Here is a 27,445-nt window from a genome sequence, read left to right on the forward strand (position 1 = left end):
ACATTTTACAAAGTGACGAAAAAAATAGTAAATGTTGGCCTGCCGTCAGCGTAGTACATCAGACCAAGTGCTACATAGTCCTATAGATCATCAAGATTGGAGTTGCAAATTATGTCAATACTTTCATGTCACATATGGGGCCTACGGACCAAGACCATGCTGCAGCATCAGTTATTTAGCTCATGTCTGGAAAAGGAGTCAGAATGTGTTGCAATTAATACTCAAAAGCCATTTAAGCTCAGTTGATTTTCCTTTTTGATGATATATAGTTTTGAATAAAACTCATTAAAATATTTACTATCAGTTTCCACGTTAAGCCAAAGAGGAATCTGAAACAGAAACAGAAAGAGAACAGCCAACAGCATAGTAACATACCATTTGGTACAAAGCAACAAAATATCAGGCTATAATTGGGATTCCTGTTATTTCTTTTATGAATATTGAACATTTAAATAACTCATCTCTTCTTTCATCATTTAGTACAGTCCTATCAAATTTTGGAAATATCTGCCATCTCAGTTTGAGTCGCACAGAAGTTTCCATGGTCAAAGCGGGCAAGACTCCACTTGAGCTGCTACTATCCAAATGGTCCAAGATTTAAAAGGTGTCCCTTGTGGTGCAGTGGTGGTATCCCTAACTTTGAGCCAGGTTCAAGTTCCATTTGTTCAAGAGGTATGTAATAACATCTCTGAACAAGCACAGATTTTGCTGGAAAAGCTCAGCAGGTCTAGCAGCATACGAAGGAAACTCAGGGTCAACGTTTCAGGTCCAGTGACCCTTCCTCAGAACTTACCCAGTTCTCAGGAAGTCAGTCACCAGACCTGAAATGTTAACCATGATTTCTCTTCACAGACGCTGCCAGGCCTGCTGAGCTTTTTCAACAATTGCTGTGCTTATTTCTAACTTACAGCATCCTCAATTCTTTTGATTTTAAACATCTCTGACAACTATTTTCTCAGCAAGCTGTTCAAAGGTATACTGCTGACCTCCAGTGGAAGAGATAATATACATCAATATTAATTCACACCACAGTGTTACTAAGCTGATTAAAGAAAATAAAATTAGAATACTGCAGTTGTTGCAATTTTAATTTTTAAAAAAATCTATTTATGGGTATGGGCATCACTGGCTGAGACAGCATTTATTGCCCAACGCTAGATGATCTTCAGAAAATAATGATAATGTGCCTCCTTAAACCACTTAATCCATATAGTGCAGATACGCCTACAATGTTGTCTGTGTAGGAGTTCCAGGAATTTGGCCTAACAAGACTGAATGAATGGAGATACAGTGTCAAGTTTGGACGGTGAATGGCTTGAAGGGGAACTTGCAGAAGATGCTGTTCTGGTGCCATGTTTTTCTAGATAGTAGTGATATGGATTTGGAAGGTTTTCATCACACCTATGACTTGTGGTTTTTGGACAGGCTTTGGAGAGTAAGGAGGGGAGTTACTCTCTCTGTCTCTCTTTGTGCAAGGTTCCTGGTTTTTGATGTGCACTTGCCATCACAGTATTTACACGTCTATTTCATTTCTGGTCACTGCAACCCTTAAGATCTTAACAATGGGAATTCAGTGTTGGAAATACCACTGAATGTCAAGAGGGACTGTGTGGCTCTATTCCTGGCAGGTCAACCTGTAGTCTTCATTGAACCAAATTTAATCTCATGGCTTGATGGCAATGGTATAACAGAGGAATTGGCAGACTGAAGTTGTAGATTGTGTTCAAGAATAATTCTATTGCTGCTTATTTCCCACAGTGGCTCAGATTCCCAGTCTTGAGATGCTAGATATGTTTGAAGTCTATCCCATTTAGCACAGTGATAGTGTCACATAACTCTCCACCATTACCGTCATGGACAGACTCATCTGTGGCATGCAGATTTGAGATGATTAGGTCAAGTAAGTTTTTCCCTCTTGTTGCTTTCCTCATTGTTAGCTACAGACCCAGGTCTAACAGCAATGTCTTTTTGGACTGGACCAGCATATTCGACAGAGACCCAATGTTGGTGATGGACATTGAATCCCTCTCCCAGAGTTCATTCTGTGCCTTTTCCACCCTCAGTTCTTCTTCTAAGTAATGTTCAATAATGAAGGAGTACTGGTTAATATGAAGGATACTGAGGCAGCAACTGGGGAGAGACAGTACTTAGTAATCCGCAGAATTACCTTGCTCATGTTTGGTCTGATGCCTGAAATTTCATGGGCTTGGATTCAATGTTGAAGACCTACAGACAACTCCATTCTCACTTATGCCATTGTGACACCGCCTTTGGGTCTATCCTGCCAACTCATATCCAGGAATGGTGATGGTTTTGTCAGACATTGTCTACAAGCATTATTTCATGAATATGACTGGCAGGCCATTGCTTGACTACTTTGAGAGACAGCTTTTCCAACTTTGGCACTAGCCCTCAGATGTTGGCATGGAGGAATTTGCAGGCTTGATAGGGCTGAGTTTGGTGTTGCCATTTCCAGCGCTTGAGAGAATGTCAGGTGATTGAACCAGTTTCATTCCCTTTTTGAGGCTTTTTAACATTTGATAAAACTGAATGGCTTACTAGGTCATTTCAGAAGGCAGTTAAGACACCACAGCGCAACAAGTCTGGAATCACATGTAAGCCAGGTTGGCTAAATTCAGATTTCTTTCCCTAAAAGGCCACTAGTGACGGTGGTGTTTTATATAAGCATTCACGATGATTTTAAGATCACCAAAGCAATACCATAGCAGTATTACTGCGCAATGCTCAAACCTGAATCTAAATACAATTAAAAGTCCAATGATGAAAATTAATAAACATAAAAACCCACCTGGTTCACAAATGTTTGTTAAAGGAACTCTTAACTGACCTCCAAAATGGCCCAATAGACCATTCAATCGCTAGAAGTCTCTGACCTTATCTCTGCAGACCTGCCACATCCAATCATGAACCGTGATGAACAATTAAACAATTCACTGGAGAAGGAAGCTCCAGAAATATCACCGTCTTCAATGAAGAGAGCCGAGCACATCAGTGTGAAAGATGAGGCATTTCAGCACCTACGGCCAGAAGTCCTAAGTAGACAATAGATCTTGGCCTTCTTGCAGATTCACTACCTTCAGCCAATTCAATTCATGTCACCTGATATCAAGAAGCAGTTAAAGGAATTGGAACTGCGAATGTTATGGCCCTGACATCATTATGGCAATAGTACCAGTGTTCTAGAAAATAAACACAGCCCTAGCTAAACTGTTAGCATAGTTACAACACTGACATCTTGCCAGCAATGTTATAAATTGACCTGTACACAAAATGTAGGACAAACCCAAATCAGGCTATTTTCAGTGAAAGCGGTGGATGCTGTGTGACAGTGACTCAGCAATAATTTGTTTACTGATGTTCAGTTATGGTAAGGACACTCAGGGCCTCTCAAGGCCACTCAACTCCTGACCTCATTACTGACTTGGTTCAAACTAATGGACAAAACAGCCAAATTCCAGAGGGGACGGGACAGTGACTACCTTTGATATCAAGGCTGCAGACTGTGACATCAAGTACCCCAAGCAAAATAAAGTCAATGGGAATTGGCAGGAGGAAAACACTCTGCTGGTTGGGATCATACCAAGCCCAAAAGAACGTGGTTGTGGTTATCGGAGGTCAGTCATCTGAGTTCCAGGACATTTGTGCAGGAGTCCCTCAGGGTAGTGTCCTGGGACCAACCATCTTCAGCTGCTTCAAAGACTTTCACTCCATTATAAAAAGTCAGAAGTGGGATGTTCATTGTTGGCTGCACTATGTTCAGCATCATTTGTAACTCCTCAGATACTGAAGTAGGCCATGCTGAAATGCATCCAGCTTTGGGTTGAAAAGCGGCAAGTAACATGTATGCCACACAAGTGCCAGCCGATAACCATCTCCAACAAGAGCATCTAACAGTCACCCCATGGCATTCAATGGCACTACCTTGTGGCTGCAGACTTGCTCGCTGAGCCGGTGCACTTGATTACAGACGTCTCATCACCTTGCTAGGTGACATCATCAGTAAGCTTCCGGCGAAGCATGAACTCGAGTGGGACAACACATCCATAATAGCACAAGCCAAATAGAGACATGCCAGGGAATTCCTAGAGGCCTGGCATTCCAACTGGAACTCCGTCAGCAAACACACTGAACTGGACCTGAGGTACAAGCTACTGAAGAACAGAATTTGAAGTGATACCAACCACCCCAGCAAACCGAGGCATATAAACAACAAGCGGGACAGAACACCAACACTTTACCGGAGACGCAGTGATGATGTTACCTAGCAGGGTGATGCAACGTCTGCAATCAAACACACCAGCTCGGCAAGCAAGTCTACAACCTCACCCACAGCCTGAGCTACAAATCTTCTCAAAAACTTTCAGCACCACCTTCACTGAAACCCTTACTATCAACGTCACAGAGGTGCTCACTGACCAGAAACTGAACTGGATAGAATTGTCATGTAAATACTGTAGCTACAAGAGGTTGGAGGCAAGAAATCCTGCATAAGCAATTTGCCTCCTGATTTCCCAAATCTGTCCACCATCTACTAAGCACAAGTCAGGAGTGTTACGTATTTCTCTCCAGGGATGAGAGCTGCTCCGGCAACACTCAAGAAGCATGACACCATGCTTGATTAACATTACATTCACAAATATTCAGTCCCTCCACCACTGATGCTCTGCAGCAGCAGTGTGTATCATCAAAAAGATGCATTGTAGAAATTCTCTCAGGCTCCTTAGGCAGCACTTTTCAAGCCCGCAACCATTACCACCAAAAAGGACAAGGGCAATAAATACACGGGAAGACCACTAATTGGAACTTCCCCTTTAAGCTACTCGCCATCCTGTTTTGGAAATAAATCATCTTCCTTGATGTGTCACTGGTCAAAATTCAGGGACTGCTTGCCTGACAGCATTGTGGCCTACCTAAATCAAGTGGATTGTAGCTGTTCAAACTATAGCTCACCATCACCTTCTCAGGGACCACTAGGGACAATAAATGCTAGCCAAACCAGCAATGCCTATATCCCAGAAATGAATTAATTGCCTTTGCCTCTTGACTGGGATAGAAATTATACCCATATATTGGATTGTATTATAGTATGATTTATACATACACAATCTCAAGCTTATTAAAACTGAACATCTGTAAATCAAGAAAAGGAGCTGAGTGTATAAAAGAACAATTTGTACAGTCAACACCTGCTCCCCCAAAATCATGGCAACTAAAAATGCAGATATTTTTAAAAAGTACAGTTTGCCTTCTTCTGCAGAGACTCAATGTTTCATATTCCCTACAAACAGCACAAAGCTCATAAATACATACTGAATCGAAGACCTGACTCATGAAGGTGCAACGTCTGACTGACATTAATGGTCTATGTTTTCTTTTTCTTATCTTGAGTACTAGTGTTTAAATATTCCAACTTGCAAATATCTGCGTACACTGTGGTACTCAACTGTAACTTCATGGCAAGGACAAAATTTCTAATCAACCTGTTTAGGGATGTTATGAAACACCACTAGAGCAAGTGGGGTTTGAACCTGGGCCTCCTCGTTGAGAGGCAGGGACACCACCATCACACCACAAGAGCCCCTCCTTTCAGCCACCTCTTCAAGACTGAGTTATTAACATTGAATTATTCACGACTGCATGTCTTAATTAGCATAAATTGATGATTGCCGAGTGAACACAAAACTGAAAGTAAGTAATTTCTGTAAGATGAAATGTCGCGAAGCATTAACTACTACTGAGGCAATAATTTTCATTTTAAAATTATATTTAAAGATGGGGTGAAGGATGGACTTAAAAGTACTTCTTATACTTCACTTTCTATCTGTGACATAGATAAACTGTCCAATCCCATGCACGGATAGCACTTAAATTAAGCAAAGCTCAAATATATACCGTAACTGATTTGCAATCTATTTAAATCAAAATAAAATGGAAGAAATACAACAGGGGAGATAATCATGAAGGTAAATGCATTTCATGCAATGAATACCACTTACCTCTGTTGGCAACGAACAGACTGGAAAAAAAGCAAAGAAAGTAATTTTTTTCAGGACAATTAACAAAAATAAGCATATTTTCAGACAAAAACAATTTTCTGAAATTTCAGCGTAGGTAAAAAAGCAAAGAGTGAAAAGTATTTGCATACAATTACAGCAATTAACTAAATTGACTAAAAAAATTAACAATATATGCATATTAAAAAGAACTATAAGAACTATCAGCAAATGCATTTTAAAAGACAAAAAGCCCCCAACTCCAGGTTTAATTCAGGATCGGATCATGCAGACTACTGATTTAGTAAGTCAACTTCCTGGATACTTTAGTTTAATAGAATATAGCTTTTAACATTTTGTTCAGAACTGGTGTTGAGTCATGTGAAAACAGCTAGGATATAACAGTGAAAACAATCACTTTTGTGACCATAGTGGGTGTTTTTTTTAAACCTCTGATTATAAATGCATAGACATTCTAACTCACATACCATATTGTTAGCAAGCTAATGTGAAAACTCCATTGATCCACTTCACGCTTCACTTTGGCTCAAGCATTAAGCTTTTGGCATTCAGTAAATTATTAAAAAAAATAAAAAGCATTCATTTCTTTGCGGAACATGTTCAGTTCAACTTACCTGATTCTATTGAGTTAAATAGCTGCCTATAACTTGGTGGCTCTTTGGATTTGCTTTACGTAATAGTTAAGATGCTCAATATCTTTTCCATTTTGTTTCTGTTCCCATAATCTTCCTCCAACCAATACAGCAAGGATATATGAGCTATAAGCTCTTCCAAGAATCTAGCTGAGAGAGAATACACCAAATGCTCCAAAGTGGAACAAGGTCACATTTTCATCGCCAATCCCCTGAAATACGATACTGCACTTTCACCCATTACTCAGTAAACTGATTAAATTTACTTTAAAAATAACTTGCACAGTTAATTGTGATCACCTATCTGCCATGTAGGTCTGTCTTTTAGAAACAGTGGAAAATTCTGTGATTAAATCATTCAAATCTTCATGAATCTGTTCAAGCATCTCACACAGGTCTGTCTTGGAGCCGGATGCATGGGATCTTCCTCCTTGTGAGTGGAGTGACAGCTAAGTTTAAGGCACAAATCTACAGTCTTGAGGGCTGCTAAAGGCTACTTGACAATGTAGAACGACTTCCCATTGGATGTAACAATAATGATTTTAATAGCAGAAGCAACTGGAAGTTACTACAACTGTCAACAAATGCTGGCCAGCCGGTAAAGCCTACCTCCCACAAGAGAATAAAAAAAAGGGGGAATTTTTTTTTGAAAAGGCTTATACTATCAGTAGAACAATTAATTTTTTGTATTGTGGTAAACTGTTGTATAAAAGTAACAAGTTTCTAACTACATTTGTACTATAGAGCATGTGTTACCTTTCAAGGAATGTTTGGGACTGAAATGGAATGAGGGAGTAGATGATGAAATATCATTTACTCAAGAACTAGTTGGAAAATATGGGGAATTAGTAAGCAGTAGGGTGCAAATGTTATGGAATGTCATTTTAATTAAAATAAAACTCACTAAATGTGTGGGCTTGGACTCTATTTAAAGAGTTACCTTATAATGCATAACACATAAAACAATTTCTTTTCCTGACAAACTTACTTCCACAATAGAGTACTCTTAATGGGTATTGCATCTTATTGCTGGCTGGCTTTGCTTCTTTGTTTTCTGTGTCCGCATTTTCAGTAGTGGCCATCTCATAAATCTAAGGACCAGACATAAGCAAAGAATGGAATTAAACTATACTGACCTTAATTACATATATACTTTTAAATACAAGATTTATTCATAGAATACTTTCAGTATTATCTGTGAATAGCTCCAGAATTTTCCAGTTTTAGTCATTAAACAAAATCTTTCAAAAAGGCTAGTGAGACATATAGATCAGCTATAATCTTACTGAATGGTCTATTCTTATTAAAACTGGAAATCTGACGGCATGTTCACAACTTGTGGGCATCAAATATTGTTGTTCATTACATAATGATACTATGGCTTTAAGAGGTGTATTTGGTCCTTCTTCTGTGAAGAACGGTTGAGATAGAGGTGCTGAGCAATCTGTGCAAAGCTAATAAAATAAACAACTAATGAGGTGCTTTTTTCAAAAAATGTTGGAACAATACAAACAGCATGTATGGGTGGCGCAAGCTCCCACAGAACCAGGATTTTTAGTTTTAGCTTTCAGCAGTAGATGCTGGGTCTTGAAGCTGGATGTAGAAGCTCTTATTCCTCTCTCTGTTACAGCTAAGCGCTGGGGTTCTCTTCCCGCTACTAAAATTGGGTGAGAGGCAATCTATTTTATAGTGTTTGCCAAAGATGTGTTTATGGGAGCACCTAATTAGTAGTAAACACTTTTTTTAAGCATTTCAATAGAGTTACAATTAAGCTAATTGTTTTCTTTTTATTTTGTTCGTATTTTACCTGTAGTGTAAAACTAAAAAAAAAAACTGTGTTTTGCTTAAAGTCGAGTAGTTTGATCAATCTATTTGGAACGCAATGGAACACATTTGGAACACTTACCTTTAAAATAAGAAAAAGTTAGGATCTAGGCTATCTTCTTAGTATATTGAGCGTGGTTTTGGTCTAGTCCATACCAAAGATGATCTCTGCAAGTTTCCAGCTTTATCAAAGTTGAGATCAACAGCATCCCTTAAATATCATGGGATCTAAAAGCACTTGCAAAAAGCTAATGCAAAGGAGGACAACAGAAAAGAACACTGCAACTAAAGATTAAGAATTTAGATTGCTTACTTAAGTAAGCTGACAGAAAACAAATTAACATGAAAGCAAAGTACTGTGAAAGATTGGAAACAGAAATAAAAACAGAAAATGCTATATATTCAGGTTAGGCAGCAGATGCGGAAACAGAGTTCGCATATCAGATCAGTGGTAAGACCACTGAACTGAAATGTTACCTCTGGTTCTCTCTCCTGTTATGTCTGAGGCTGGAGAAGTTCTCTGCAGAGTTCATTTTTCTAGAAAAGGCAGGCACCTGGCCAAGGGATTATTCTCAAAAGATAAAAAGGATAAAGCACATAATATTCTGTAGTAGTTATGACACGTGATCAAGCCACTAATCATGCATGGCTATGTCAGAATGAAAGCTTAGACACAGCTTGTTCAAGAAATACAGACATGAAATTTTCTTTCAATCACTCTTCCAAAAGGACACAGAGAAATTTCATCCAGAACCAAAATAGAGGGTTTTCTTTTCAGAATCGGAGCTCAGCTTGGCAGCTTGTTCAAACTAAACCACATGAAATAAGCAGCATTCCAAGCCAGTCATTGTTCAAAACACAAAGGTCCCAGGAGGGCTTACAGCGGAGCAAGCTGTAATCACTAGTCATGTAATCTCTAAAAAGCCTTGCTAAAAGATTTCCAATGTTCATAGTGAACTTCAGTTCACTCTTTAAAGAAGACACTCTAGGCACAATGCCCACGCAATAGGGAAAGCAATTACATAAGCGTCCCATCCAAATACGTCTGCAGGAAGTGCACCCAACTCTTGTTCCTCCAAGACCACGTTAGGGAACTGGAGCGGGAGCTGGATGAACTTCGGATCATTCGGGAGGCAGAGTCAATGATCGACAAGAGTTATAGGGAAGTACTTATTCCTAAGCATGAAGAAAGCTGGGTAACTGTTAGAAGGGGGAAAAAGCAGTCATTGCAGGGATCCCCTGTGGTCATTCCCCTGAAAAACAAGTATACCATTTTGGATACTGTTGGGGTGGAACGACTTACCAGGGGCATGCAGTAGGGTGCAGATCTCTGGCACAGAGTCTATCCCTCTTGCACAGAAGGGAAAAGGGGATAGGAACAGAGTGATAGTCATTGGAGACTCAATAGTTAGAGGGACTGATAGAAGGTTTGCCGGGAACGAACGAGACTCACGGTTGGTGTGTTGCCTCCCAGGTGTCAGGATCCGTGATGTCTCGGATCGTGTCTTTGGGATTCTGAAGGGAGAGGGTGACCAGCCGCAAATCATGGTCCACATAGGCACCAATGGCATATGTAGAAAGAGGGATAAAGATGTCAGGCAGGATTTCAGGGAGCCAGGGTGGAAGCTGAGAGCTAGAACAAACAGAGTGGTTATCGCTGGTTTGTTACCTGTGCCATGTGATAACGAGGCAAAGAACAGGGAGAGATTTCAGCTGAACACGTGGCTGCAGGGATGGTGCAGGAGGGAGGGCTTCAGGTACATGGACAACTGGGGCTCATTCTGGAGAAGGTGGGACCTCTACAAACAGGACGGTCTCCACTTGAACCAGAGGGGCACAAATATCCTGGGTGGGAAAATTGCTAGTGCTATTCGGGTGGATTTAAACTAGCTCAGAAGGGGGATGGGAAACTGAGGTGTAGTCCTAGTACACAGGAGGATGAGCTTAGGGAGGACATGGACAGGACCTCACTGTCACAGGAGTGTGCTGACAGACAGCAAGCTGGATTGAAGTGTGTCTACTTTAACACCAGGAGTATCCGGAATAAGGTAGGTGAGCTTGCAGCTTGGGTAGGTACCTGGGGCTTAGATGTTGTGGCCATTTCGGAGACATGGATAGAGCAGGGTCAGGGAAGGTGGTAAAAGAGGGGGGAGGTGTGGCTTTGTTAGTCAAGGACAGTATAACAGTGGGTGAAAGAATTTCTGATGAGGACTTGTCTACTGAGGTGGTATGGGCTGAGGTTGCCGAGGAAGGTTTGTCGAATGAGTCAGTATGGGTGGAAGTTAGGAACAGCAAGGGAGCAGTCACCTCACTGGGGGTTTTCTACAGACCCCCAAATAGCAGTAGGGAGATCGAAGAACTCATTGGCCGGCAGACTGTTGAAAAGTGCAAACGTAGCAGGGTTGTTGTTATGGGTGACTTCAACTTTCCCAATATTGATTGGAACCTCCTTAGTGCAGATGGTTTGCATGGAGCCGTTTTTGTCAGGTGTGTTCAGGAGGGTTTCCTTATTCAGTATGTGGACAGGCCGATGAGGGGGGAGGCCATTTTGGATTTGGTGCTTGGCAATGAGCCAGGACAGGTGTCAGATCTCGTGGTGGGAGAACACTTTGGCGACAGTGACCACAACAGCCTCACATTTACCATTGCCATGGAAAGGGAAAGGAGCAGTTACCAGGGGAAGATATTTAACTGGGAAAAAAAAACTATGACGCTATCAGGCAGGAGTTGGGAAGTACAGATTGGGAGCAATTGTTCCACAGAAAGGGCACAACAGACATGTGGAGACTGTTTAAGGAGCAGTTGTTGCGAGTGATGCATAAATTTGCTCCTCTGAGACAGGTAAGAAGGGGTAGGATTAAGGAGCCTTGGATGACGGGAACAGAGGTGCTTCTCGTCAAAAATAAAACGGCAGCTTACATAAGGTGGAGGAAGCAGGGGTCTAGCACAGCTTTAGAGGATTGCAGGCTTGCTCGGAAGGGGCTCAAAAGTGGACTGAGGAGGGGGCACACAAAAGGCTTGGCAGGAAGGATTAGGGAGAACCCGAAGGCGTTTTACTCATATGTGAGGAATAACAGAATGATCAGGGAGAAGGTAGGGCCGATCAGGGATAGCGTAGGGAACTTGTGCGTGTAGTCTGAGCAGGTGGGGGAAGCCCTAAATGAGTTTTTTGCTTCAGTTTTCACTAAGGAAAGGGACCTTGTTGTGAATGAGAACTTTGAGGAGCAGGAAAACAGGCTTGAACAGATCGAGATTGAGGAAGTTGATGTGCTGGAAATTTTGGCAAACATTAAGATTGATAAGTCCCCAGGGCCAGACTAGATTTATCCTAGGTTGCTCCGGGAAGCGAGAAAGGAGGTTGCTAAGCTGCTGGCGAAGATCTTTGCTTTCTCACTCTCCACGGGAGTCATACCAGAAGATTGGAGGGAGGCAAATGTTATTCCTCTTTTCAAGAAAGGGAATAGGGAAATCCCTGGAAATTACAGACCAGTCAGTCTTACATCTGTGGTCAGCAAGGTTTTGGAAAGAATTCTGAGGGATAGGATTTATGACGATTTGGAAAAGCATAGCGTGATTCAAGGGAGTCAGCAATGGCTTTGAGGGGGGCTGGTCATGCCTTACAAATCTTATTGAGTTCTTTGAGGAGGTCACGAGACAGGTTGACGAGGGTCGAGCAGTGGATGTGGTGTACATGGACTTCAGCAAAGCATTTGATAAGGTTCCCCACGGCAGGCTCATTCATAGTCAGGATGTATGGGATACAGGGTGACTTGGCTGTCTGGATTCAGAGTTGGTTGGCTGACAGGAGGCAGACAGTGGTTGTAGATGGTAAGTTTCCTGCCTGGAGGTCAGTGCTGAGTGGTGTCCCGCAGGGCTCTGTTCTTGGGCCTCTGCTCTTTGCAGTTTTTATAAATGACTTGGATGAAGAGGTTGAGGGGTGGGTTAGTATGTTTGCTGATGACACAAAGGTTGGAGGTGCCATTGATAGTATCGAGGGCTATTGCAAGCTTCAGTGAGACATTAACAGTGTGCAGAGCTGGGCTGAGAAATGGCAGATGGAGTTCAATAAATGCTGGATAAATGCGAAGTGATGCATTTTGGAAGGTCAAACTTAAATGCTGAATATAGGATTAAAGGCAGGATTCTCGGCAGTGTGGAGGAACAGCGGGATCTTGGTGTTCAAGTGCATAGCTCCCTCAAAGTTGCCACCCAAGTGGATAAGGTTGTTAAGAAAGCATATGGCATTTTGGCTTTCATTAACAGGGAGATCGAGTTTAAGAGCTGCGAGGTTGTGCTGCAGCTCGACAAAACCCTGGTGAGACCACACTTGGAATACTGTGTCCAGTTCTGGTCGCCCTATTATAGGAAAGATGTGGAGGCTTTGGAGAGGTTGCAAAGGAGGTTTACCAGGATGCTGCCTGGACTGGAGGGTTTGTCTTACAAGGAGAGGCTGACTGAGCTCGGACTTGTCTCTCTGGAGAGAAGGAGGAAGTGAGGTGACCTGATCGAGGTGTACAAAGTAATGAGAGGCATGGATAGATAGCCAGAGACTTTTCCCCAGGGCAGGATTGACTGCCACGAGGGGTCATAGTTTTAAAGGTGTTAGGAGGAAGGTATAGAGGAGACGTCGGAGGGAGGTTCTTCACCCATAGAGATGTAAGCGCATGGAATGCTTTGCCAGTGGTAGATGTGGAAGCAGAGTCATTAGGGACATTGAAGCGACTGCTGGGCATGCACATGGACAGCTGTGAATTGAGGGGAATGTAGGTTAGGTTATTTTATTTATGGATTAGGATTATTCCACAGCACAACATCGTGGGCTGAAGGGCCTGTACTGTGCTGTACTTTTCTATGTGCTACAAGCAATAGAGTTCTATGACATACAAGCAGATCAGAATAGCTAGATCACACTGAGAACACCGAGCTCAACTTTGGTCATTTGACTGCAATAGAAAATCTAATTGTGTTAGAAATAAAATTCTAATCTTAGAGGTAAAGGGATGAGTTATATGAAAACAAAATATATTTCAGCAATTTAACCTAGAAAGATTTTGACTTCCAGTCTGTTCACAGCATTAAATTTGCTCTAGTTAATGCTACAAACATTCTCCTGCAATAGTGATTGTGATGCATTATTCCTTTTTATTTTGTCTTGTCATATTTGGTGTGGCTATTGCCTTTAATCAGCTCTGTGACACTTCCCTGGTATCACTCATTTGAACATATGCAGCCAGCATGTTTTCAGCCATGAAATCCCACCTCCCTTTCATCATTAATTCAGTTCTTCAACAATCTATTCTCGGCTTTCTACGTTTCCTCATCTACTGTTACCACTCAGTGACATCATTCACAGGGGAAAATTCAATAGTCAAATACTGTTGGCATCCGACTCCAGCGAAAAGCTCAGACTGAAGGAAACAGGGTGAAGCATAGCATCCAGTTAGAACAGATCTTGGTAATAAATCACAAGTCACATCCAACTCCACTACTGCTTGCAGTTCCATAATGTTTGCCTCTGACATTACCTTGCCTCACTTTTTTAGACTTGATTTCTTGAATAGTCTAACTGGCTAATTTTCTGCCTTCATAAACTCTCATAAACATAAAACATATATCCTGTACTCACTATGTCTCACTTATCGATCATTTAGTCTTCACTGGCTTATGCCAACTATGTGTTCCAACACATTTATTTAAAATATCAGTCACCTTGAAGGGCACCCATGGCACGTTTGGGCTTCCAACTCTATCTTTTGCACACTCCTCTTTTCTCCTTTCAGCGACCAACCACCCTTCCCCCAATAGCCTTGGTCAAATCTTTGATAGTGAGTCTTGAGTCTTCTAACCCAGCTGGCCCTCTATAAGCATTTTCACTTGTACAAACCTTGTCATAATAATGACTTCAGTAGAACTTTTGAACAGTTCTCACTCTATAAATTTTGCTACCCCTTTTACCTATTCTTCCTTCTCGCCCCTCATGAGCATCTTCAAATATTTCCTTTACATGTCAAATCTCCTCCAACTCCTTCTGAGTCATTTGTACTCCAATTCTGGCCTCTTAAGCAACCCAAAATTTTCATTGTTTCACCATCGGTGGTTAGGTCTTCATCTACCAAGATCCTGAGCTCTGGGCTTTTCCTACTAAACCTCTTTACCTCTCTTTCCTCCTGTAAAGTGAACTTTAAAGCCTACCTTCGTGACCAAGTTTTAGATCAGCTTATCCACCATCTCATTAAATGGATCTTGTTTGCCAAAACTCCTGTGAAGTGTTGAGGGTTATTTTACTATGTTAAATGTGCTATATGAATACAATCTGTTGTTTTCTTTCTACATTAAAGTTGCTATACAAATTCTTGCTGCAAAAAAAAGGGATTTCAAGTAATAAAATACCCAAGAGTATGAACTAACCCAGGTTATCAACACCAAGAAAGTAGGGTGGATGTAAAAATAATTCAGAATTATTTGACATAGGCAGACGCTGAAGAGGTTTAACTGGCATAGATATGAAAAAAAAGGAAGGACATAACCTGTTTGAATCCTGCATCCTAACTCAAGACTACCTTCATTAACATCTATTAAGAGAAAGGGACAAGTTTATATAATATTTTTCTTGATTCTTTCATGGGACATGGACATGGCCAGCAAGACCAGCATTTGTTATCCATAAGTGCCCTTGAACTTCAAGGCCACTTCAGACAACACTTAACAGTCAACAATATTGCTATGAGCCTGGAGTGAAATGTATGCCAGACTGGATATAGATGGCAAATTTCCTTCCTTAAAGGCCATTAGTGAGCTAGATGGATTTTTATGACGATGGCTTCATGATCACCATTATCATTTAATTTAAATTAAGGGGAGACGATGGCCTAGTTAACCTATAGAGACCCAGGTAATGTTCTAGGGACATGGGTTCAAATCCCCCCCAACTTCATATGGTGGAACTTGAATTCAACAAAAAAAATGGAGTTAAGAGAGTCTAACGACGACCATGAATCCGTTGCTAAAGGTGGGAAAAACCTATCTGATTCACTAATGCCCTTTCGGGAATGAAACTGCCATCCTTACCCAGTCTGGCCTACGTGTGACTCCAGACCCAGAACAGTGTAATTGACTCTTAACTGGGTAATAAATCTGGTGAATGAATAAAAGAAAACATTAAATTGATTAAAAAAATTCTAGAATTCTCACCGCATTATAAGAAGGATGTGGAAGCTTTGGAAAGGGTGCAGAGGAGATTTACTTTGACGTTGCCTGGTATTTAGGGGAGGTCTTTCGAGGAAAGGCTGAGGGACTTGAGGCTGTTTTCATTAGAGAGAAGGTGGTTGAGAGGTGACTTAATTGAGGCATATAAATTAATCAGAGGGTTAGATAGGGTGGATAGGGAGAGCCTTTTTCCTAGGATGGTGACGGCGAGCACGAGGGGCCATAGCTTTAAATTGAGGGGCGAAAGATATAGGACAGTTGTCAGAGGTAGTTTCTTTACTCAGAGAGTAGTAAGGGAATGGAACACTTTGCCAACAACGGTAGTAGATTCGCCAACTTTAAGTACATTTAAGGCATCATTGGACAAGCATATGGATGTACATGGAATAGTGTAGGTTCGATGGGCTTCAGATCGGTATGACAGGTCAGCACAACATCGATGTCCAAAGGGCCTGTACTGTGCTGTAATGTTCTATGTTCTAATTCAATCAAGTTTACTTCCCACCAGCTGCTGTGGTGATATTTAAACAGATGTTCCTAATGCAATAGCCCGGGCTTCGGGATTACTGGTTCAGTCACGCTGCCATTGTACCATTGTCTCTCCCAATTTGTATACTGCCTTGCAAGTCTTCAAGTTACCCCAAATTGAAGAAGGATCCCGACCCAAAATGTCAACTTTCCTGCTCCCCTGACACTGCCTGGCCTGCTGTGCTACTGCAGCTCCATATTGTTACGCCAAACTATAATTTGGCGAATGAAGCACTTTTGGAAGGTAGGCAATGTTATCTGGCAACCAAAGTTTGCTCAGCAACCAAGCTGATTGACCAGTTATATCGGGGTCTAATTAGGACAGATCCTAGCTCACAAAATCAGAACATCATCTTTTTTGCTGCACTTCAAGTAGTGTCACAAAATCTTTGAAGTTCATCTAAAAAGTTTAACATCTCATCCTAAAGATGGTATGTCATCCCTGAACTCAAGTATTACCAAGGTTAAATTCATAAATCTACACTAGGACTTGAACCCGCAACTCACCAATGACAGCACCATGACTAAAACAAGCTGACACCACAAAATGTTTTAGTGTTCAACAGTAACAGACTTTCCTCAGAGGGCTCTTGTGTTGCACTGACAGTGACCCTATCTCGGAGACAGGTTCAAGTTTCGCCTGGTCCAGATGTGTGCAATAACATTTCTAAACAGGCTGATTAGAAAATATCCAGACTGCCTCACAGTCATAAAACCAAAGGTTTCAATTCCTCTACAGACATAAAGGACGTAATCCAGGTGAATACACAAATGCAGTAATATTTGTGGCAGGTGTGGTTGACTTTCCTCTGCAACAGCATAAACATTATCTGGTACTCTTTGTTTCTGAAACCTCTGAAGTTGTTCCCGAGTGCACTTTGGTGATTAAGGTCATTGTTATTGAACAATGAATTAAACAAAGTCATTAATTGGTTGTAAAATCCATTGTAACACTCTGGGGATGTGAACAGGTGCTATAGAAATGCAAGCACTTTATTTCTTGCTTGTGCAGATAAATCACCCTCTGAACACAAGCCCTGTATTTCGCCAGAGAGAAAAAAGTCACCTATAAATAGGCTACAAACCCAGGATAAACAACTTTGTTTTAAATAAAGTATAGCCGTCGTATATTTTATTACGTCATTACAATCTAATCATTTGCATCAGCTGCTTTGGTGTAACGCATGTCATTGATTTACCATCTGCTAGGATGCAGCAAGACCTCAGAGAGAATACATTGTATAACTCGTCTAGTGGAACTCTCTGATAACCCGACATCTGCATGACAGTAGAGATGATAGGAGTCATGATTTCCACTCCACTGCCAATCATTTTGAGGTTAACCAAAATGGTTATGGATTACTAGTGCCATTTCACTCTTACGAACCACTAACACATATCGTTGGCCTCCAGTTGGGCCTATACATCTGTGTAGTTCTAGAGCTGGCCTTCACATTAGATTCATCAGGCACAGGCCTTATATTTTGGCCAAGCTCTAAGTTTGACCCCTCCCAGTTTGGTTACTGCATCCAAACACATCCAGCAGAGTTCACTATACAGCGACCACAAGCAGAAATCTTGGACAACTTCTCATTCCCTTTGCTCCTCACTTAGAGAACTGCTGGTTCAGCACAGAGCAGGTGCAAAATATGACATCTCCTGGTCTGGATGGGAAAGAACAGCATGGGTGCTATTGCTGAAAAATCACAGAAAAAAACTGGTGTTGACTGATCATCAGGTGGACTCTGAATGTTCAAAGCATTGCAGTGAAGAACATACAAGGAAATTATCCCCTCTATTTTTGTTTAATTTTTTAAAAAGGTGCAACACTGGACATATTCCTTACTCGCACACATCAGGAGCCTGACTTATGAATATATATAGCTTGTAGCAAGTATATGTCAACTACATTATAAGCTCAAAACAATCTTAAATTGGTTGCTACTATGGTTCATAGCATACTTTTAATAGCTCAGCAATGTTTGTCTAAACACAGTCATGCATAATATTAGACACTGCTTTCTGAATTTAGAAAGGCCTGTTCAGTGTGATCACCTTGAAATGCCAAAGTGATGCGCTGTTTAATAAGATTCACTATTCATAAGGACCTACAGTCTATGAATCTGGCACTGAAATTCATGTTAACAAAGTATGAAGCTGGATGAACACAGCAGGCCAAGCAGCATCTCAGGAGCACAAAAGCTGACGTTTCGGGCCTAGACCCTTCATCAGAGAGGGGAATGGGGACAGGGTTCTGAAATAAATAGGGAGAGAGGGGGAGACGGACTGAAGATGGATAGAGGAGAAGGTAGGTGGAGAGGAGAGTATAGGTGGAGAGGAGAGTATAGGTGGAGAGGAGAGTATAGGTGGAGAGGAGGGGAGGGGATAGGTCAGTCCAGGGAGGACGGACAGGTCAAGGAGGTGGGATGAGGTTAATAGGTGGGAAATGGAGATGCGGCTTGAGGTAGGAGGAGGGAATAGGTGAGAGGAAGAACAGTTTAGGGAGGCGGGGACGAGCTGGGCTGGTTTTGAAGATGCAGTGGGGGGAGGGGGGAGGGGGGAGGGGATCCCCAAAACGAGCCCAGCTCGTCCCCGTCTCCCTAACCTGTTCTTCCTCTCACCTATTCCCTCCTCCCACCTCAAGCCGCACCTTCTAACCTCATCCCGCCTCCTTGACCTGTCAGTCCTCCCCGGACTGACCTATCACCTCCCCACCTCTACTCTCCTCTATCCATCTTCGGTCAACCTTCCCATCTCTCCCTATTTATTTCAGAACCCTCTCCCCATCCCCCTCTCTAACGAAGGGTCTAGGCCCGAAACATCAGCTTTTGTGCCCCCGAGATGCTGCTTGGCCTGCTGTGTTCGTCCAGCTTCACACTGTTATTTTGGATTCTCCAGCATCTGCAGTTCCCATTATCAGTGAAATTCATGTGACACATTACTGGTGTGTGGTAGGCTAACCACCTCTTTGCCTTGATGGCAGCTTCCATTAATGGAAAATACCACTTTAACTGCACAGTAACAGCATGCAAATGCTTCATCCATTGCTCAAATGACTGAGATACCTTATTCTTTCAGTGAAATATTCAGTTGACTGGGCACATTCACATCTGAAAGTGGTAGCCTGGGGTTTGAGAGTTGGTGCAAATGATTTGATAGCTTTGATGAGTCCTAGTTTGGTGCAAGGCTTGGGCCCTATTTACAAGATTATTTATAACACAAAAGCGCACGGCACATCAGTGTGCTAGGTGTTCTTCATGACAACACATCAACTAATCAAAGCTGACATGTCGACAATCTGCACCCTATTTTCATGCAGTATAAGTTATTGCAATATGGCAACTTTTTGTTTGTCCTGAACATTGCAAGATGAAAGGCTTTGACAGCATGTCTGTTTTCAGCAACACACACCTAACAATCCAAATAAAATTGTTAGAACATCAGAATTCCTGCCACCATCTTCAACCTCTGCATCATCCAGTCCAGCTTTCCCTTCAGCAAAAGATGGTTAAAGAAAACAGGAGCAGAAATAAGAAAATGCAAGCAGAAATAGGTCAATTAGTTGGACCTTTGAAGCTGCTCTGCCATTCATCATGGCCCATCAACTAATTCAGCATCCTGTTCCATTTTCCCCCCTATACCTTTTGATCACTTTAGTCCTGAGAATTGTACCTAACTCCTTCATGAAAACATTCAATGATTTGGCATCAACTGCTTTCTGTGGTGAATTTCACAGGCTCACCACTCTGGGTAACGGAAATTTCTCCTGATCAAGTGCCCTAAATTAGGTCGATATGTGCTGATATTGCCAGGTGCACCTGATTTTATGGGTTTTGGACTAATTTTACACACAGGAAAGGTTCATCTAAAATTTGTTCGCTATTCAAGATCCCAATATGGGCTTGTCCCACGTACACAAAATGTAATTACTGCAGCAGCATGGGAGCGAGCAAATCTAAAGTGAGCGACTTCCAACAGAATGTTAACTAAATACGGGTTTTTCAGGGGAATTAAAATGAAATAATTCCAGGAATGTTCAGCCTGATTAACACCTTGAGGAGCACTTTAGTGCCACACAGTGTGCGAATTTATCCCGGACAGTCTTGCCGCTCCACACAGGAAACTACAAAAACTCCAAACCTTATCGACTGCCACCAGTTTCCAGCGTGATCATCTACCGCCGATAATAAAAAGATTCATGAAGAGAAGCGAACCGCCTGAATGAACCAGCCGACCGGGGGAAGCCTGCGCACGTCTCTAAGGGCCTCCAGTCTCCCCTGTCGCTCGGATAACGACAAGCGGGGCAGCCCTGTGCAGTGCCGGTTCAAAATTCTGAGCGCTCATTTGCCGCGACGCCTTTACGCCGTCGGTTCAGACGGCGAGAGAAATGGTAGATTATCGGCGGAATTGCCGGCGGCAGTTTTTTTTTTGGCCGTCGGTGTTGTACAGGCGCCCGCGGCGGGTCCTTCGTTAGCCGGTCGCTCTGAGCATGGCAATCGGTGAAGGAGACGGGGGAGTTCGATCAAACTCCTGCCGCCCGTTCCGGGCCCGGGGTTGGGGTGGGGGGAGCCCGACTGGACACGGCGATGAAACCGAGCCGGCGACACAGGGTGGGAGTTCTTTCTGTTTTGTCACTGGTGTTAGACTTTCCCCTGTACTGCTGTGATGAAGGGTCACTGGACTCTTCTTCCTCTCTCTCCACAGATGCAGCCAAATGTGTTGAGTTTCTCCAATAATCTTTGTTGTTTGAGATCTCCAACATCCGCTGTTATTTGTTTTTATTATTGACCAAACTTCACGTTTGGTTGAGAGCTGTAGAATCTGTGTAGAGAGCCGCTGAGTTTCCCCAACATGTTTTGCCCTTATAAGAAAGTGTGAAGCTGGATGAACACAGCAGGCCAAGCAGCATCTTAGGAGCACAAAAGCTGACGTTTCGGGCCTAGACCCTTCATCAGAAAAAGGTCCTTTTTCTCAAGGTCCGAAACGTCAGCTTTTGTGTTCCTAAGATGCTGCTTGGCCTGCTGTGTTCATCCAGCTTCACACTTTGTTATCTTGGATTCTCCAGCATCTGCAGTTCCTTTTATCTCTGATACAATGTTATGCCCTTGTCTCGAGTCCTAACATCCGCAGTACGTCTTTGTTTACAATGGGTTGATTGCGAAAAATAGCTTTAAAGTAGTGATAATCAGAGTCGTTAACTATCTTAATTTGGACAGTAGTAACAATGGTTTAAATAGTTTTGAGGAGTTAAATAGTTTTCTCTATCAAAAATGCCCCTATCTCAATACTGAGGTGGATCGAATGTTGAGGAGATGTGGACAGTGATCTAATGGCTTAGGTTAGGTATAGGAAAAATCAAAAAGCAATCTGGGGTAGCAAGATTTAATTGGAGACAGGGCCAATTTCAGTGACGGATGAATGGGAATCAATTAGTAAGCCGAACTGAAACGGAATAAGTAACTGCCTTTAAAGATAGTTTGGTTACGGTTCATAATATACAGCTATTTACCCTTGAAATCGCAACTCCTCCAAAAATGCCTGGGAAAATTCAAAATAAGCAATAGTGAAAGAAAGCTAATCCCTGTTGAAAGTGCAAGTAACAGAACCCATGAGAAGCAGTTTCTGCAATCACACATTGTTTCTCTCCCATGCGTCCTGATGATAATAGTTGGATCAATTGAGTTTCAGGATATCAGCAGCAGACATGGAACATGAGAAAGTTGGAACCCGAGAACTGAGGGAAGGGAGGTGGGGAGGAGCAGCTAAGAGGATGCAAGTGGGTGAAAGTCTATGAGGAGGAGATAGGTGCTAAGGCAGAAGGAGGTGGCTCAGCAAAGGAGAAGAGAGCGCATGGAGGAGAGAAAGGTCTTAAATCTGCTGTGGTTGGTTTGCTTGCTGAGCTGGTTCATTAATTTGTTGACATTTCATTACCCTGTCATCAGTACAGCCTCTGATACAGAAGTTAATGCTTCTTACTAATGAACCAGCTTGGCGAGTGAAACAACCACAGCATCTGCAACCCAAACTACAAAACTACTGAAGATAATTGTGTCTTAAATCTGTCAACAAAAGAATATTCATCTAACTAAAAACTGGGAAAGATTGAAGTCAGTGAGATACTAAACATCTTGAAAACAAATCAGTGGAGTTACTAGCTTAAGTCTACATAAGTTCAGGAGCCATTTGATTGAAAACATGTAGAATTACTATTGTTACTAACACAGTTATTTGGATAATTTAATAATGAACAGGATAGTTTCAAAGAAAAGATTTGCATTTGTATTATCACAACTCAGAATGTTTCAAATGCTGTGAATTACTAGAGATATGCAGTAGCTGTTAATGATAAACATGTAATTGTTCCACGTATATTAAGATCCCAAGTTATTAAAGACGTATTGCAATTTTATAGTGTTATTATCCTCTTGGGACATTCTAGAGTGCTTTATTAATGTTGTAATGAAGAAAATATAATGAAGTCATAGTAATGAAATTTAAAGAGGTTTAGGACTAGGGAGCATAACCTGAAAACAAGAACAGAACTTTGAGTGGTGAAAGTAGAGATGGTAGAAGTTTGAAACTTTTTTTGTACAAGTAAATGATAGATCAACATCAATGCTAAATTAATAAAAACCAAAAGAACTGTGGATCCTGTAAATCAGGAACAAAAACAAAGTTGCTGGAAAAGCTCAGTAGGTCTAGCAGCATTTGTAAAGACAAAATCAGAGTTAATGTTTTGGGTCCGGTGACCTTTCCTTCGACCCTTCTTACAAAGGGCCACCCGACTTGAAACGTTAACTCTGATTTTTTTCTTCACAGATGCTGCCTGACCTACTGAGCTTTTCCAGCAACTTTGTTTTTGTTGTTGTTGTTAGTGCTAAATTAATTGTTAATCTTAAAATATGAGATGCTGTGTAAAGGATAGAAACTGCTTGTTTAAACTTTCCAACATTGTGCATATGCAATAAAAACATATTAGTTGCAACTTCAGTCTGCACGGGTCATATTAGGCTGTTGGCTTGTTAAGTGTAGAAGTGTGCACTTTGATTAAGAGGAAGATTTTGTTGTTAGTTCATGTCTTTTGTTTTCTTGTACCAAATTAAGTACTCTTAAATCTAGTAAATTAATGCTTCCATTGTATGTTGTGGCTTTAAGTTTAATGGAGCGATTATGATTTTCTTGGGGGGGATATTGATGAACTCTTCCAATTGTGCTTCCGAGAAAGACCAAATATCCGATGTTAAAACAAGTGAAAGGTAACATTACTAGATGATTAAATCATCTAATATACGGGCCAATGTGAATCAGAAAGGAATTCAAAAAGTAGCCCTCAAAGAAAAATGTTCTAAACCCCTTGTTTTAGTATATTTCTGGTAATTTCTCTGGAAGGGAAGGCGGGAGAAACAAGGAGAGATTCATTGATGACAGGAGATGTAGGAAGCACGAAGAAGCTGTACAATGTGGTCTAAGATTAATAATAACAGTGACAGCCGGGCTGAACATAGAAGGTTCAGAGGGAAAGTGAAAAATAGTGCAGCTGTAAAGATTTAATATTGCTATTTTATCATCTTCTACCACTTCTGGCAGTGCATTCTAGACATCTGTGTTATAAAAAAACTGCACACATCTTCTTTAAGCTTTCTTCTTTTACCTTAAATGTGCATTGCCTAGTAATTAACATACCTAAAACAAAAACAGAAGTTGCTGGAAAAACTCAGCATTTGTGCAGAGAAAGCAGAGTTAATGTTTCGGGTCTAGTGACCCTTCTTCAGAACATTTTTAACCTGGGAAAAAGACTCTGATTATCCATTCTGTAAGAGCAGCAAAGAGATAGAATGTAAAGAGACTGGCAGCTATAATGCAAAGGGGAATTTGAAACTCATTTATAAAAGTTTCAATATTAAAAAGATGGTAAGAGGAGTTGGAGGCCAGTTATTTACCAAGGTGGGTTCTACACATGGAGGTAGAGAGTATGGCTATAATGCTAAATGAATAACACTATCGCACCTGACTTTACCTTGAGATGCGCAGCTGTGAGGTGGTGTAAGTGAAGTAGATGGAGATAAATTGCTTTTCTTGGCAGATTCAGAGGATCGTGATTTAAGTTGGTTGGTATAAGAAGCATGAAGAAAAGCTTTACACTGTAAGGAAAGTAAACAACATTTTAACCTTAATAGCTGTATTCCAATCCCCTTGCAATAAACAAGTCTTGCTGCAAAATTTCAGTGACATCATATTTGGAACCTGTGATTTTGGTTTCCATCATGCAAAAAATGAATATTGAATATAAAAATAGATATAGTCAGAGATGTAAGCTCACATGACAGCCTACTGGGAGATGTTTCACTGTGAAAACTCATGCTAATTCTTGTCCTGTGTATAGTTAGAAGGTAGGAGGAAGTGGTGGGCATAGCGACAGTGACATTTGACAAGTAATCCAGAACCCCAATCTAATGATCTGGGAACATGGGTTTCAATCTGGCCTTGGGAGATGGTGAAATTTGAGTTCAATAAAATCTCCAGTAAAAGCTATTACAGAGTGGTAATGTCATTTGATTAGTCATTCAGAACTCCTGTTTAATGTTTGAATTTGACCATGTCAGATGATGAATTCAGTAAAATCTGGAATTAAAAGTTAATGGAAAACCTGTAACCAATATAACCTGTGTAAAGACCCTTTTGGCTCACTGATGTGAAAAATCTGCCTCCTTACCTGGTCTACATCTGACGCCAGATGTACAGCAGTGACTTTTAACTGCTGCCTGGATAATTAAACCAGAAGATGTCAGCAGAATTTGGCTATTTAGCCTCTTGAGTTTGCTCTGTCATTCAATCATGGCTGATATGTTTCTCAACCCAATTCTCCTGTCTTCTCTTCACAACTCTTGATTCCATTGCTAATCAAGAATCTCTCTTTCTCCGTACTAAAGACTCTCAATGACTTGGCCTTCACAGCTTTCTGTGGCAGGGAGTTCCACAGATTAGCCATCTGAAGGACTCTGAAGTCCCTTCAGATTTCCGAAGCCTTTCCTAGTTTCAAAGCAGTCTATGCCCCTATTTTCCTACTAAAGTGCATAACTTCACACCTTCCCACATTGTATTCCATCTGCCACTTTCTCTCCTCTCCTCTCCTAACCTGTCCAAGTTCTTCTGCAGCCTCTGTGCTTCCTCAACGCTACCTTATCCCTCTACATATCTTTTGTGTCATCTGCAAATTTGGCAGCAGTGCCCTCAGCTCCTTTTGACTACATCATTAATGGAAAACATGAATAGTTGTGGTCCCACCACAGACTCCTGTGGAACTCCACAAGTCACTGGCTGTCTTCCTGAAAAAGACCCCTTTGCCCTTACTCTCTGCTTTCTATCAATCAGCCAATCCTCTATCCATGCCAGTACCTTGCCCTAAAACGATGGGCTCCTTTCTTATTTAATACCCTCCTATTGGCACCTTTTCAATGGTGTTCTGAAAATCCAAACAGATCACTTCTACTGGCTTTCTTTTGTCTAACTTGCTTGTTACCCCCTTAAAGAATTCTAACAGATCTGTCAGGCATGACCTCCCCTCGATGATGCTGTGCTGAGTGAGTCCTATTTTACCATGCATTTCTAAGTACTCCACAATCTCAACCTTGATAATGAACTTTTAGAATCTTACCAATGGCTAAGATCAGGCTAACAGGCCTATAGATCCCTGTCTTCTTCCTCTCTCCCTTCTTAAATAGGGTTGTTACATTAGCCACTTTCCAGTTCTTTGTGACACTCCCTGATTCCAGTGATTCCTCTAAGATCATTACCAGTGCCTTTCCAATGACCTCCGTTATCTCCTTCAGATCTCTTTGGTGTAGTCCACCTGATCTTCAAAACTTTCAGCTTTCCCAGCAACTTCTTATTGATGGCCACTCGACTCACTTCTTCCCCCGACTCTCGTGAAGTTTTGGTATGCTGCTGGTGTCTTCCACGATGAAAACTGATGCAAGGCACCTATTCAGTTCTTATGCCATTTCGTTGTTCCGCAATTACTACTTCTCTGCCCTCATTTTCCATTTGTCCAATGTCTATGCTCACCTCTCTCTTACCTTTTAGATATCTAAAATAACTCTTGCAATCTTCATTTATATTATTAGCTAGCTTACTCTCATATTTCAGTTTCTCTCCCCTTCTTGCCTTTTTAGTTGCCCTCTGCGGGTATTTAAAGGTTTCCCAATTCTCTGGCTTCCCAATGATCTTCACCACATTGTATGGGTTTTCTTGCTTTTATGCTGTCCCCGTCATTCCTCGTAAACCTCATCCTTCCCTTAGTATGCTGCTGCTTCCTTGGATGAATTTTTGCTGTGCTTCCCAAATTACCCCCAGAAACCCTTGCCAATACTGCTCCGCCATCTTTCCTGCTAGGCTGTCCTTCCAATCAACTGTGGCGGTTCTTCGTTCAGGCCTTTGTAGTTACCTTTACTCAATTGCAATACAGTACATCTGATACCAGCTTCTGCAGGGTGAATTCTGTCACCTTAAGCTCCCTCATCAAGTCTGCCTCATGATAGATCACCAAATCCAGTATTGCCGGTTCCCTGGTGGGCTGTATCACAAACTGTTTAAAGAAAATGTTATAGACATTCCACAAATTCCTTTTCTTGAGATCCACTGCCAACCTGATTTTCCCTGTCCACTCACATTTTGGTGTCTCCCTTGATTATTGTAATAAATACTCTGATTTGTTGTAATGTTGTCTTTTGTATATGCCTTTTCTATTTCCTGATTTATTTTATTTCCCACATCCTGACTACTGCTAGGAAGTCTGTAACAACTCCCACCAGGTTCTTTTTTGCTTTGTGGTTCCTCAATTCTAACCCACACAGATTCACTCCTTTGTGCCTCTATATTACTTCTTGATATCAATTTAGTTTCATTTTTATACTATTACAATTCAGCCCAGCACCCCCTCTGCCCATCTGCCTATCCTTTCGATACAACATCTGTCCTTGGATATTTAGTTAATTAGGATCAGTAATGAATGCCAACATCCCACAAATGAATAAAAAAATTGATATTGTACTGCACAAAAGGTTAATACACTAGGTAAGATCACAGGGTTAGGGGTAACATATTAACTTGGATAGAGGATTGGATAGAGGGGTAACATATTAACTTGGATAGAACTAATAGAAGGCAGAGAGTCAGGATAAATGGGTCTTTCTCTGGTTGGCAGACAGTGACTGGTGCGAT

The 27,445-nt window shown here is 41.5% G+C and overlaps 2 protein-coding genes across 3 annotated transcripts in view; one reads left to right on the top strand and one right to left on the bottom strand.

The window, feature by feature from the left end:
- The window catches only part of denr (density-regulated protein), a 32,890-nt gene extending 12,393 nt beyond the window's left edge, over positions 1–20,497 (bottom strand). The window contains exons 1-3 of the mRNA XM_048556480.2: positions 20,366–20,497; positions 7,656–7,758; positions 6,018–6,037 (exon numbers count right to left, since the gene is read on the bottom strand). Of these exons, the coding sequence (XP_048412437.1) occupies positions 6,018–6,037; positions 7,656–7,749 (114 nt within the window). The 5' untranslated portion in view covers positions 7,750–7,758; positions 20,366–20,497. The remainder of the gene's footprint in view (positions 1–6,017; positions 6,038–7,655; positions 7,759–20,365) is intronic.
- Positions 20,498–20,712: 215 nt separating this feature from the next.
- Positions 20,713–27,445, top strand: part of ccdc62 (coiled-coil domain containing 62) — a 48,657-nt gene continuing 41,924 nt past the window's right edge. For both annotated transcript variants that reach the window (XM_048556524.2, XM_048556525.2), the window contains exon 1: positions 20,713–20,835. In XM_048556524.2, the coding sequence (XP_048412481.1) occupies positions 20,812–20,835 (24 nt within the window). In that variant the 5' untranslated portion in view covers positions 20,713–20,811. The remainder of the gene's footprint in view (positions 20,836–27,445) is intronic.

Source organism: Stegostoma tigrinum, chromosome 26 (assembly GCF_030684315.1).
Source record: "Stegostoma tigrinum isolate sSteTig4 chromosome 26, sSteTig4.hap1, whole genome shotgun sequence".
NCBI lineage: Eukaryota > Metazoa > Chordata > Chondrichthyes > Orectolobiformes > Stegostomatidae > Stegostoma > Stegostoma tigrinum.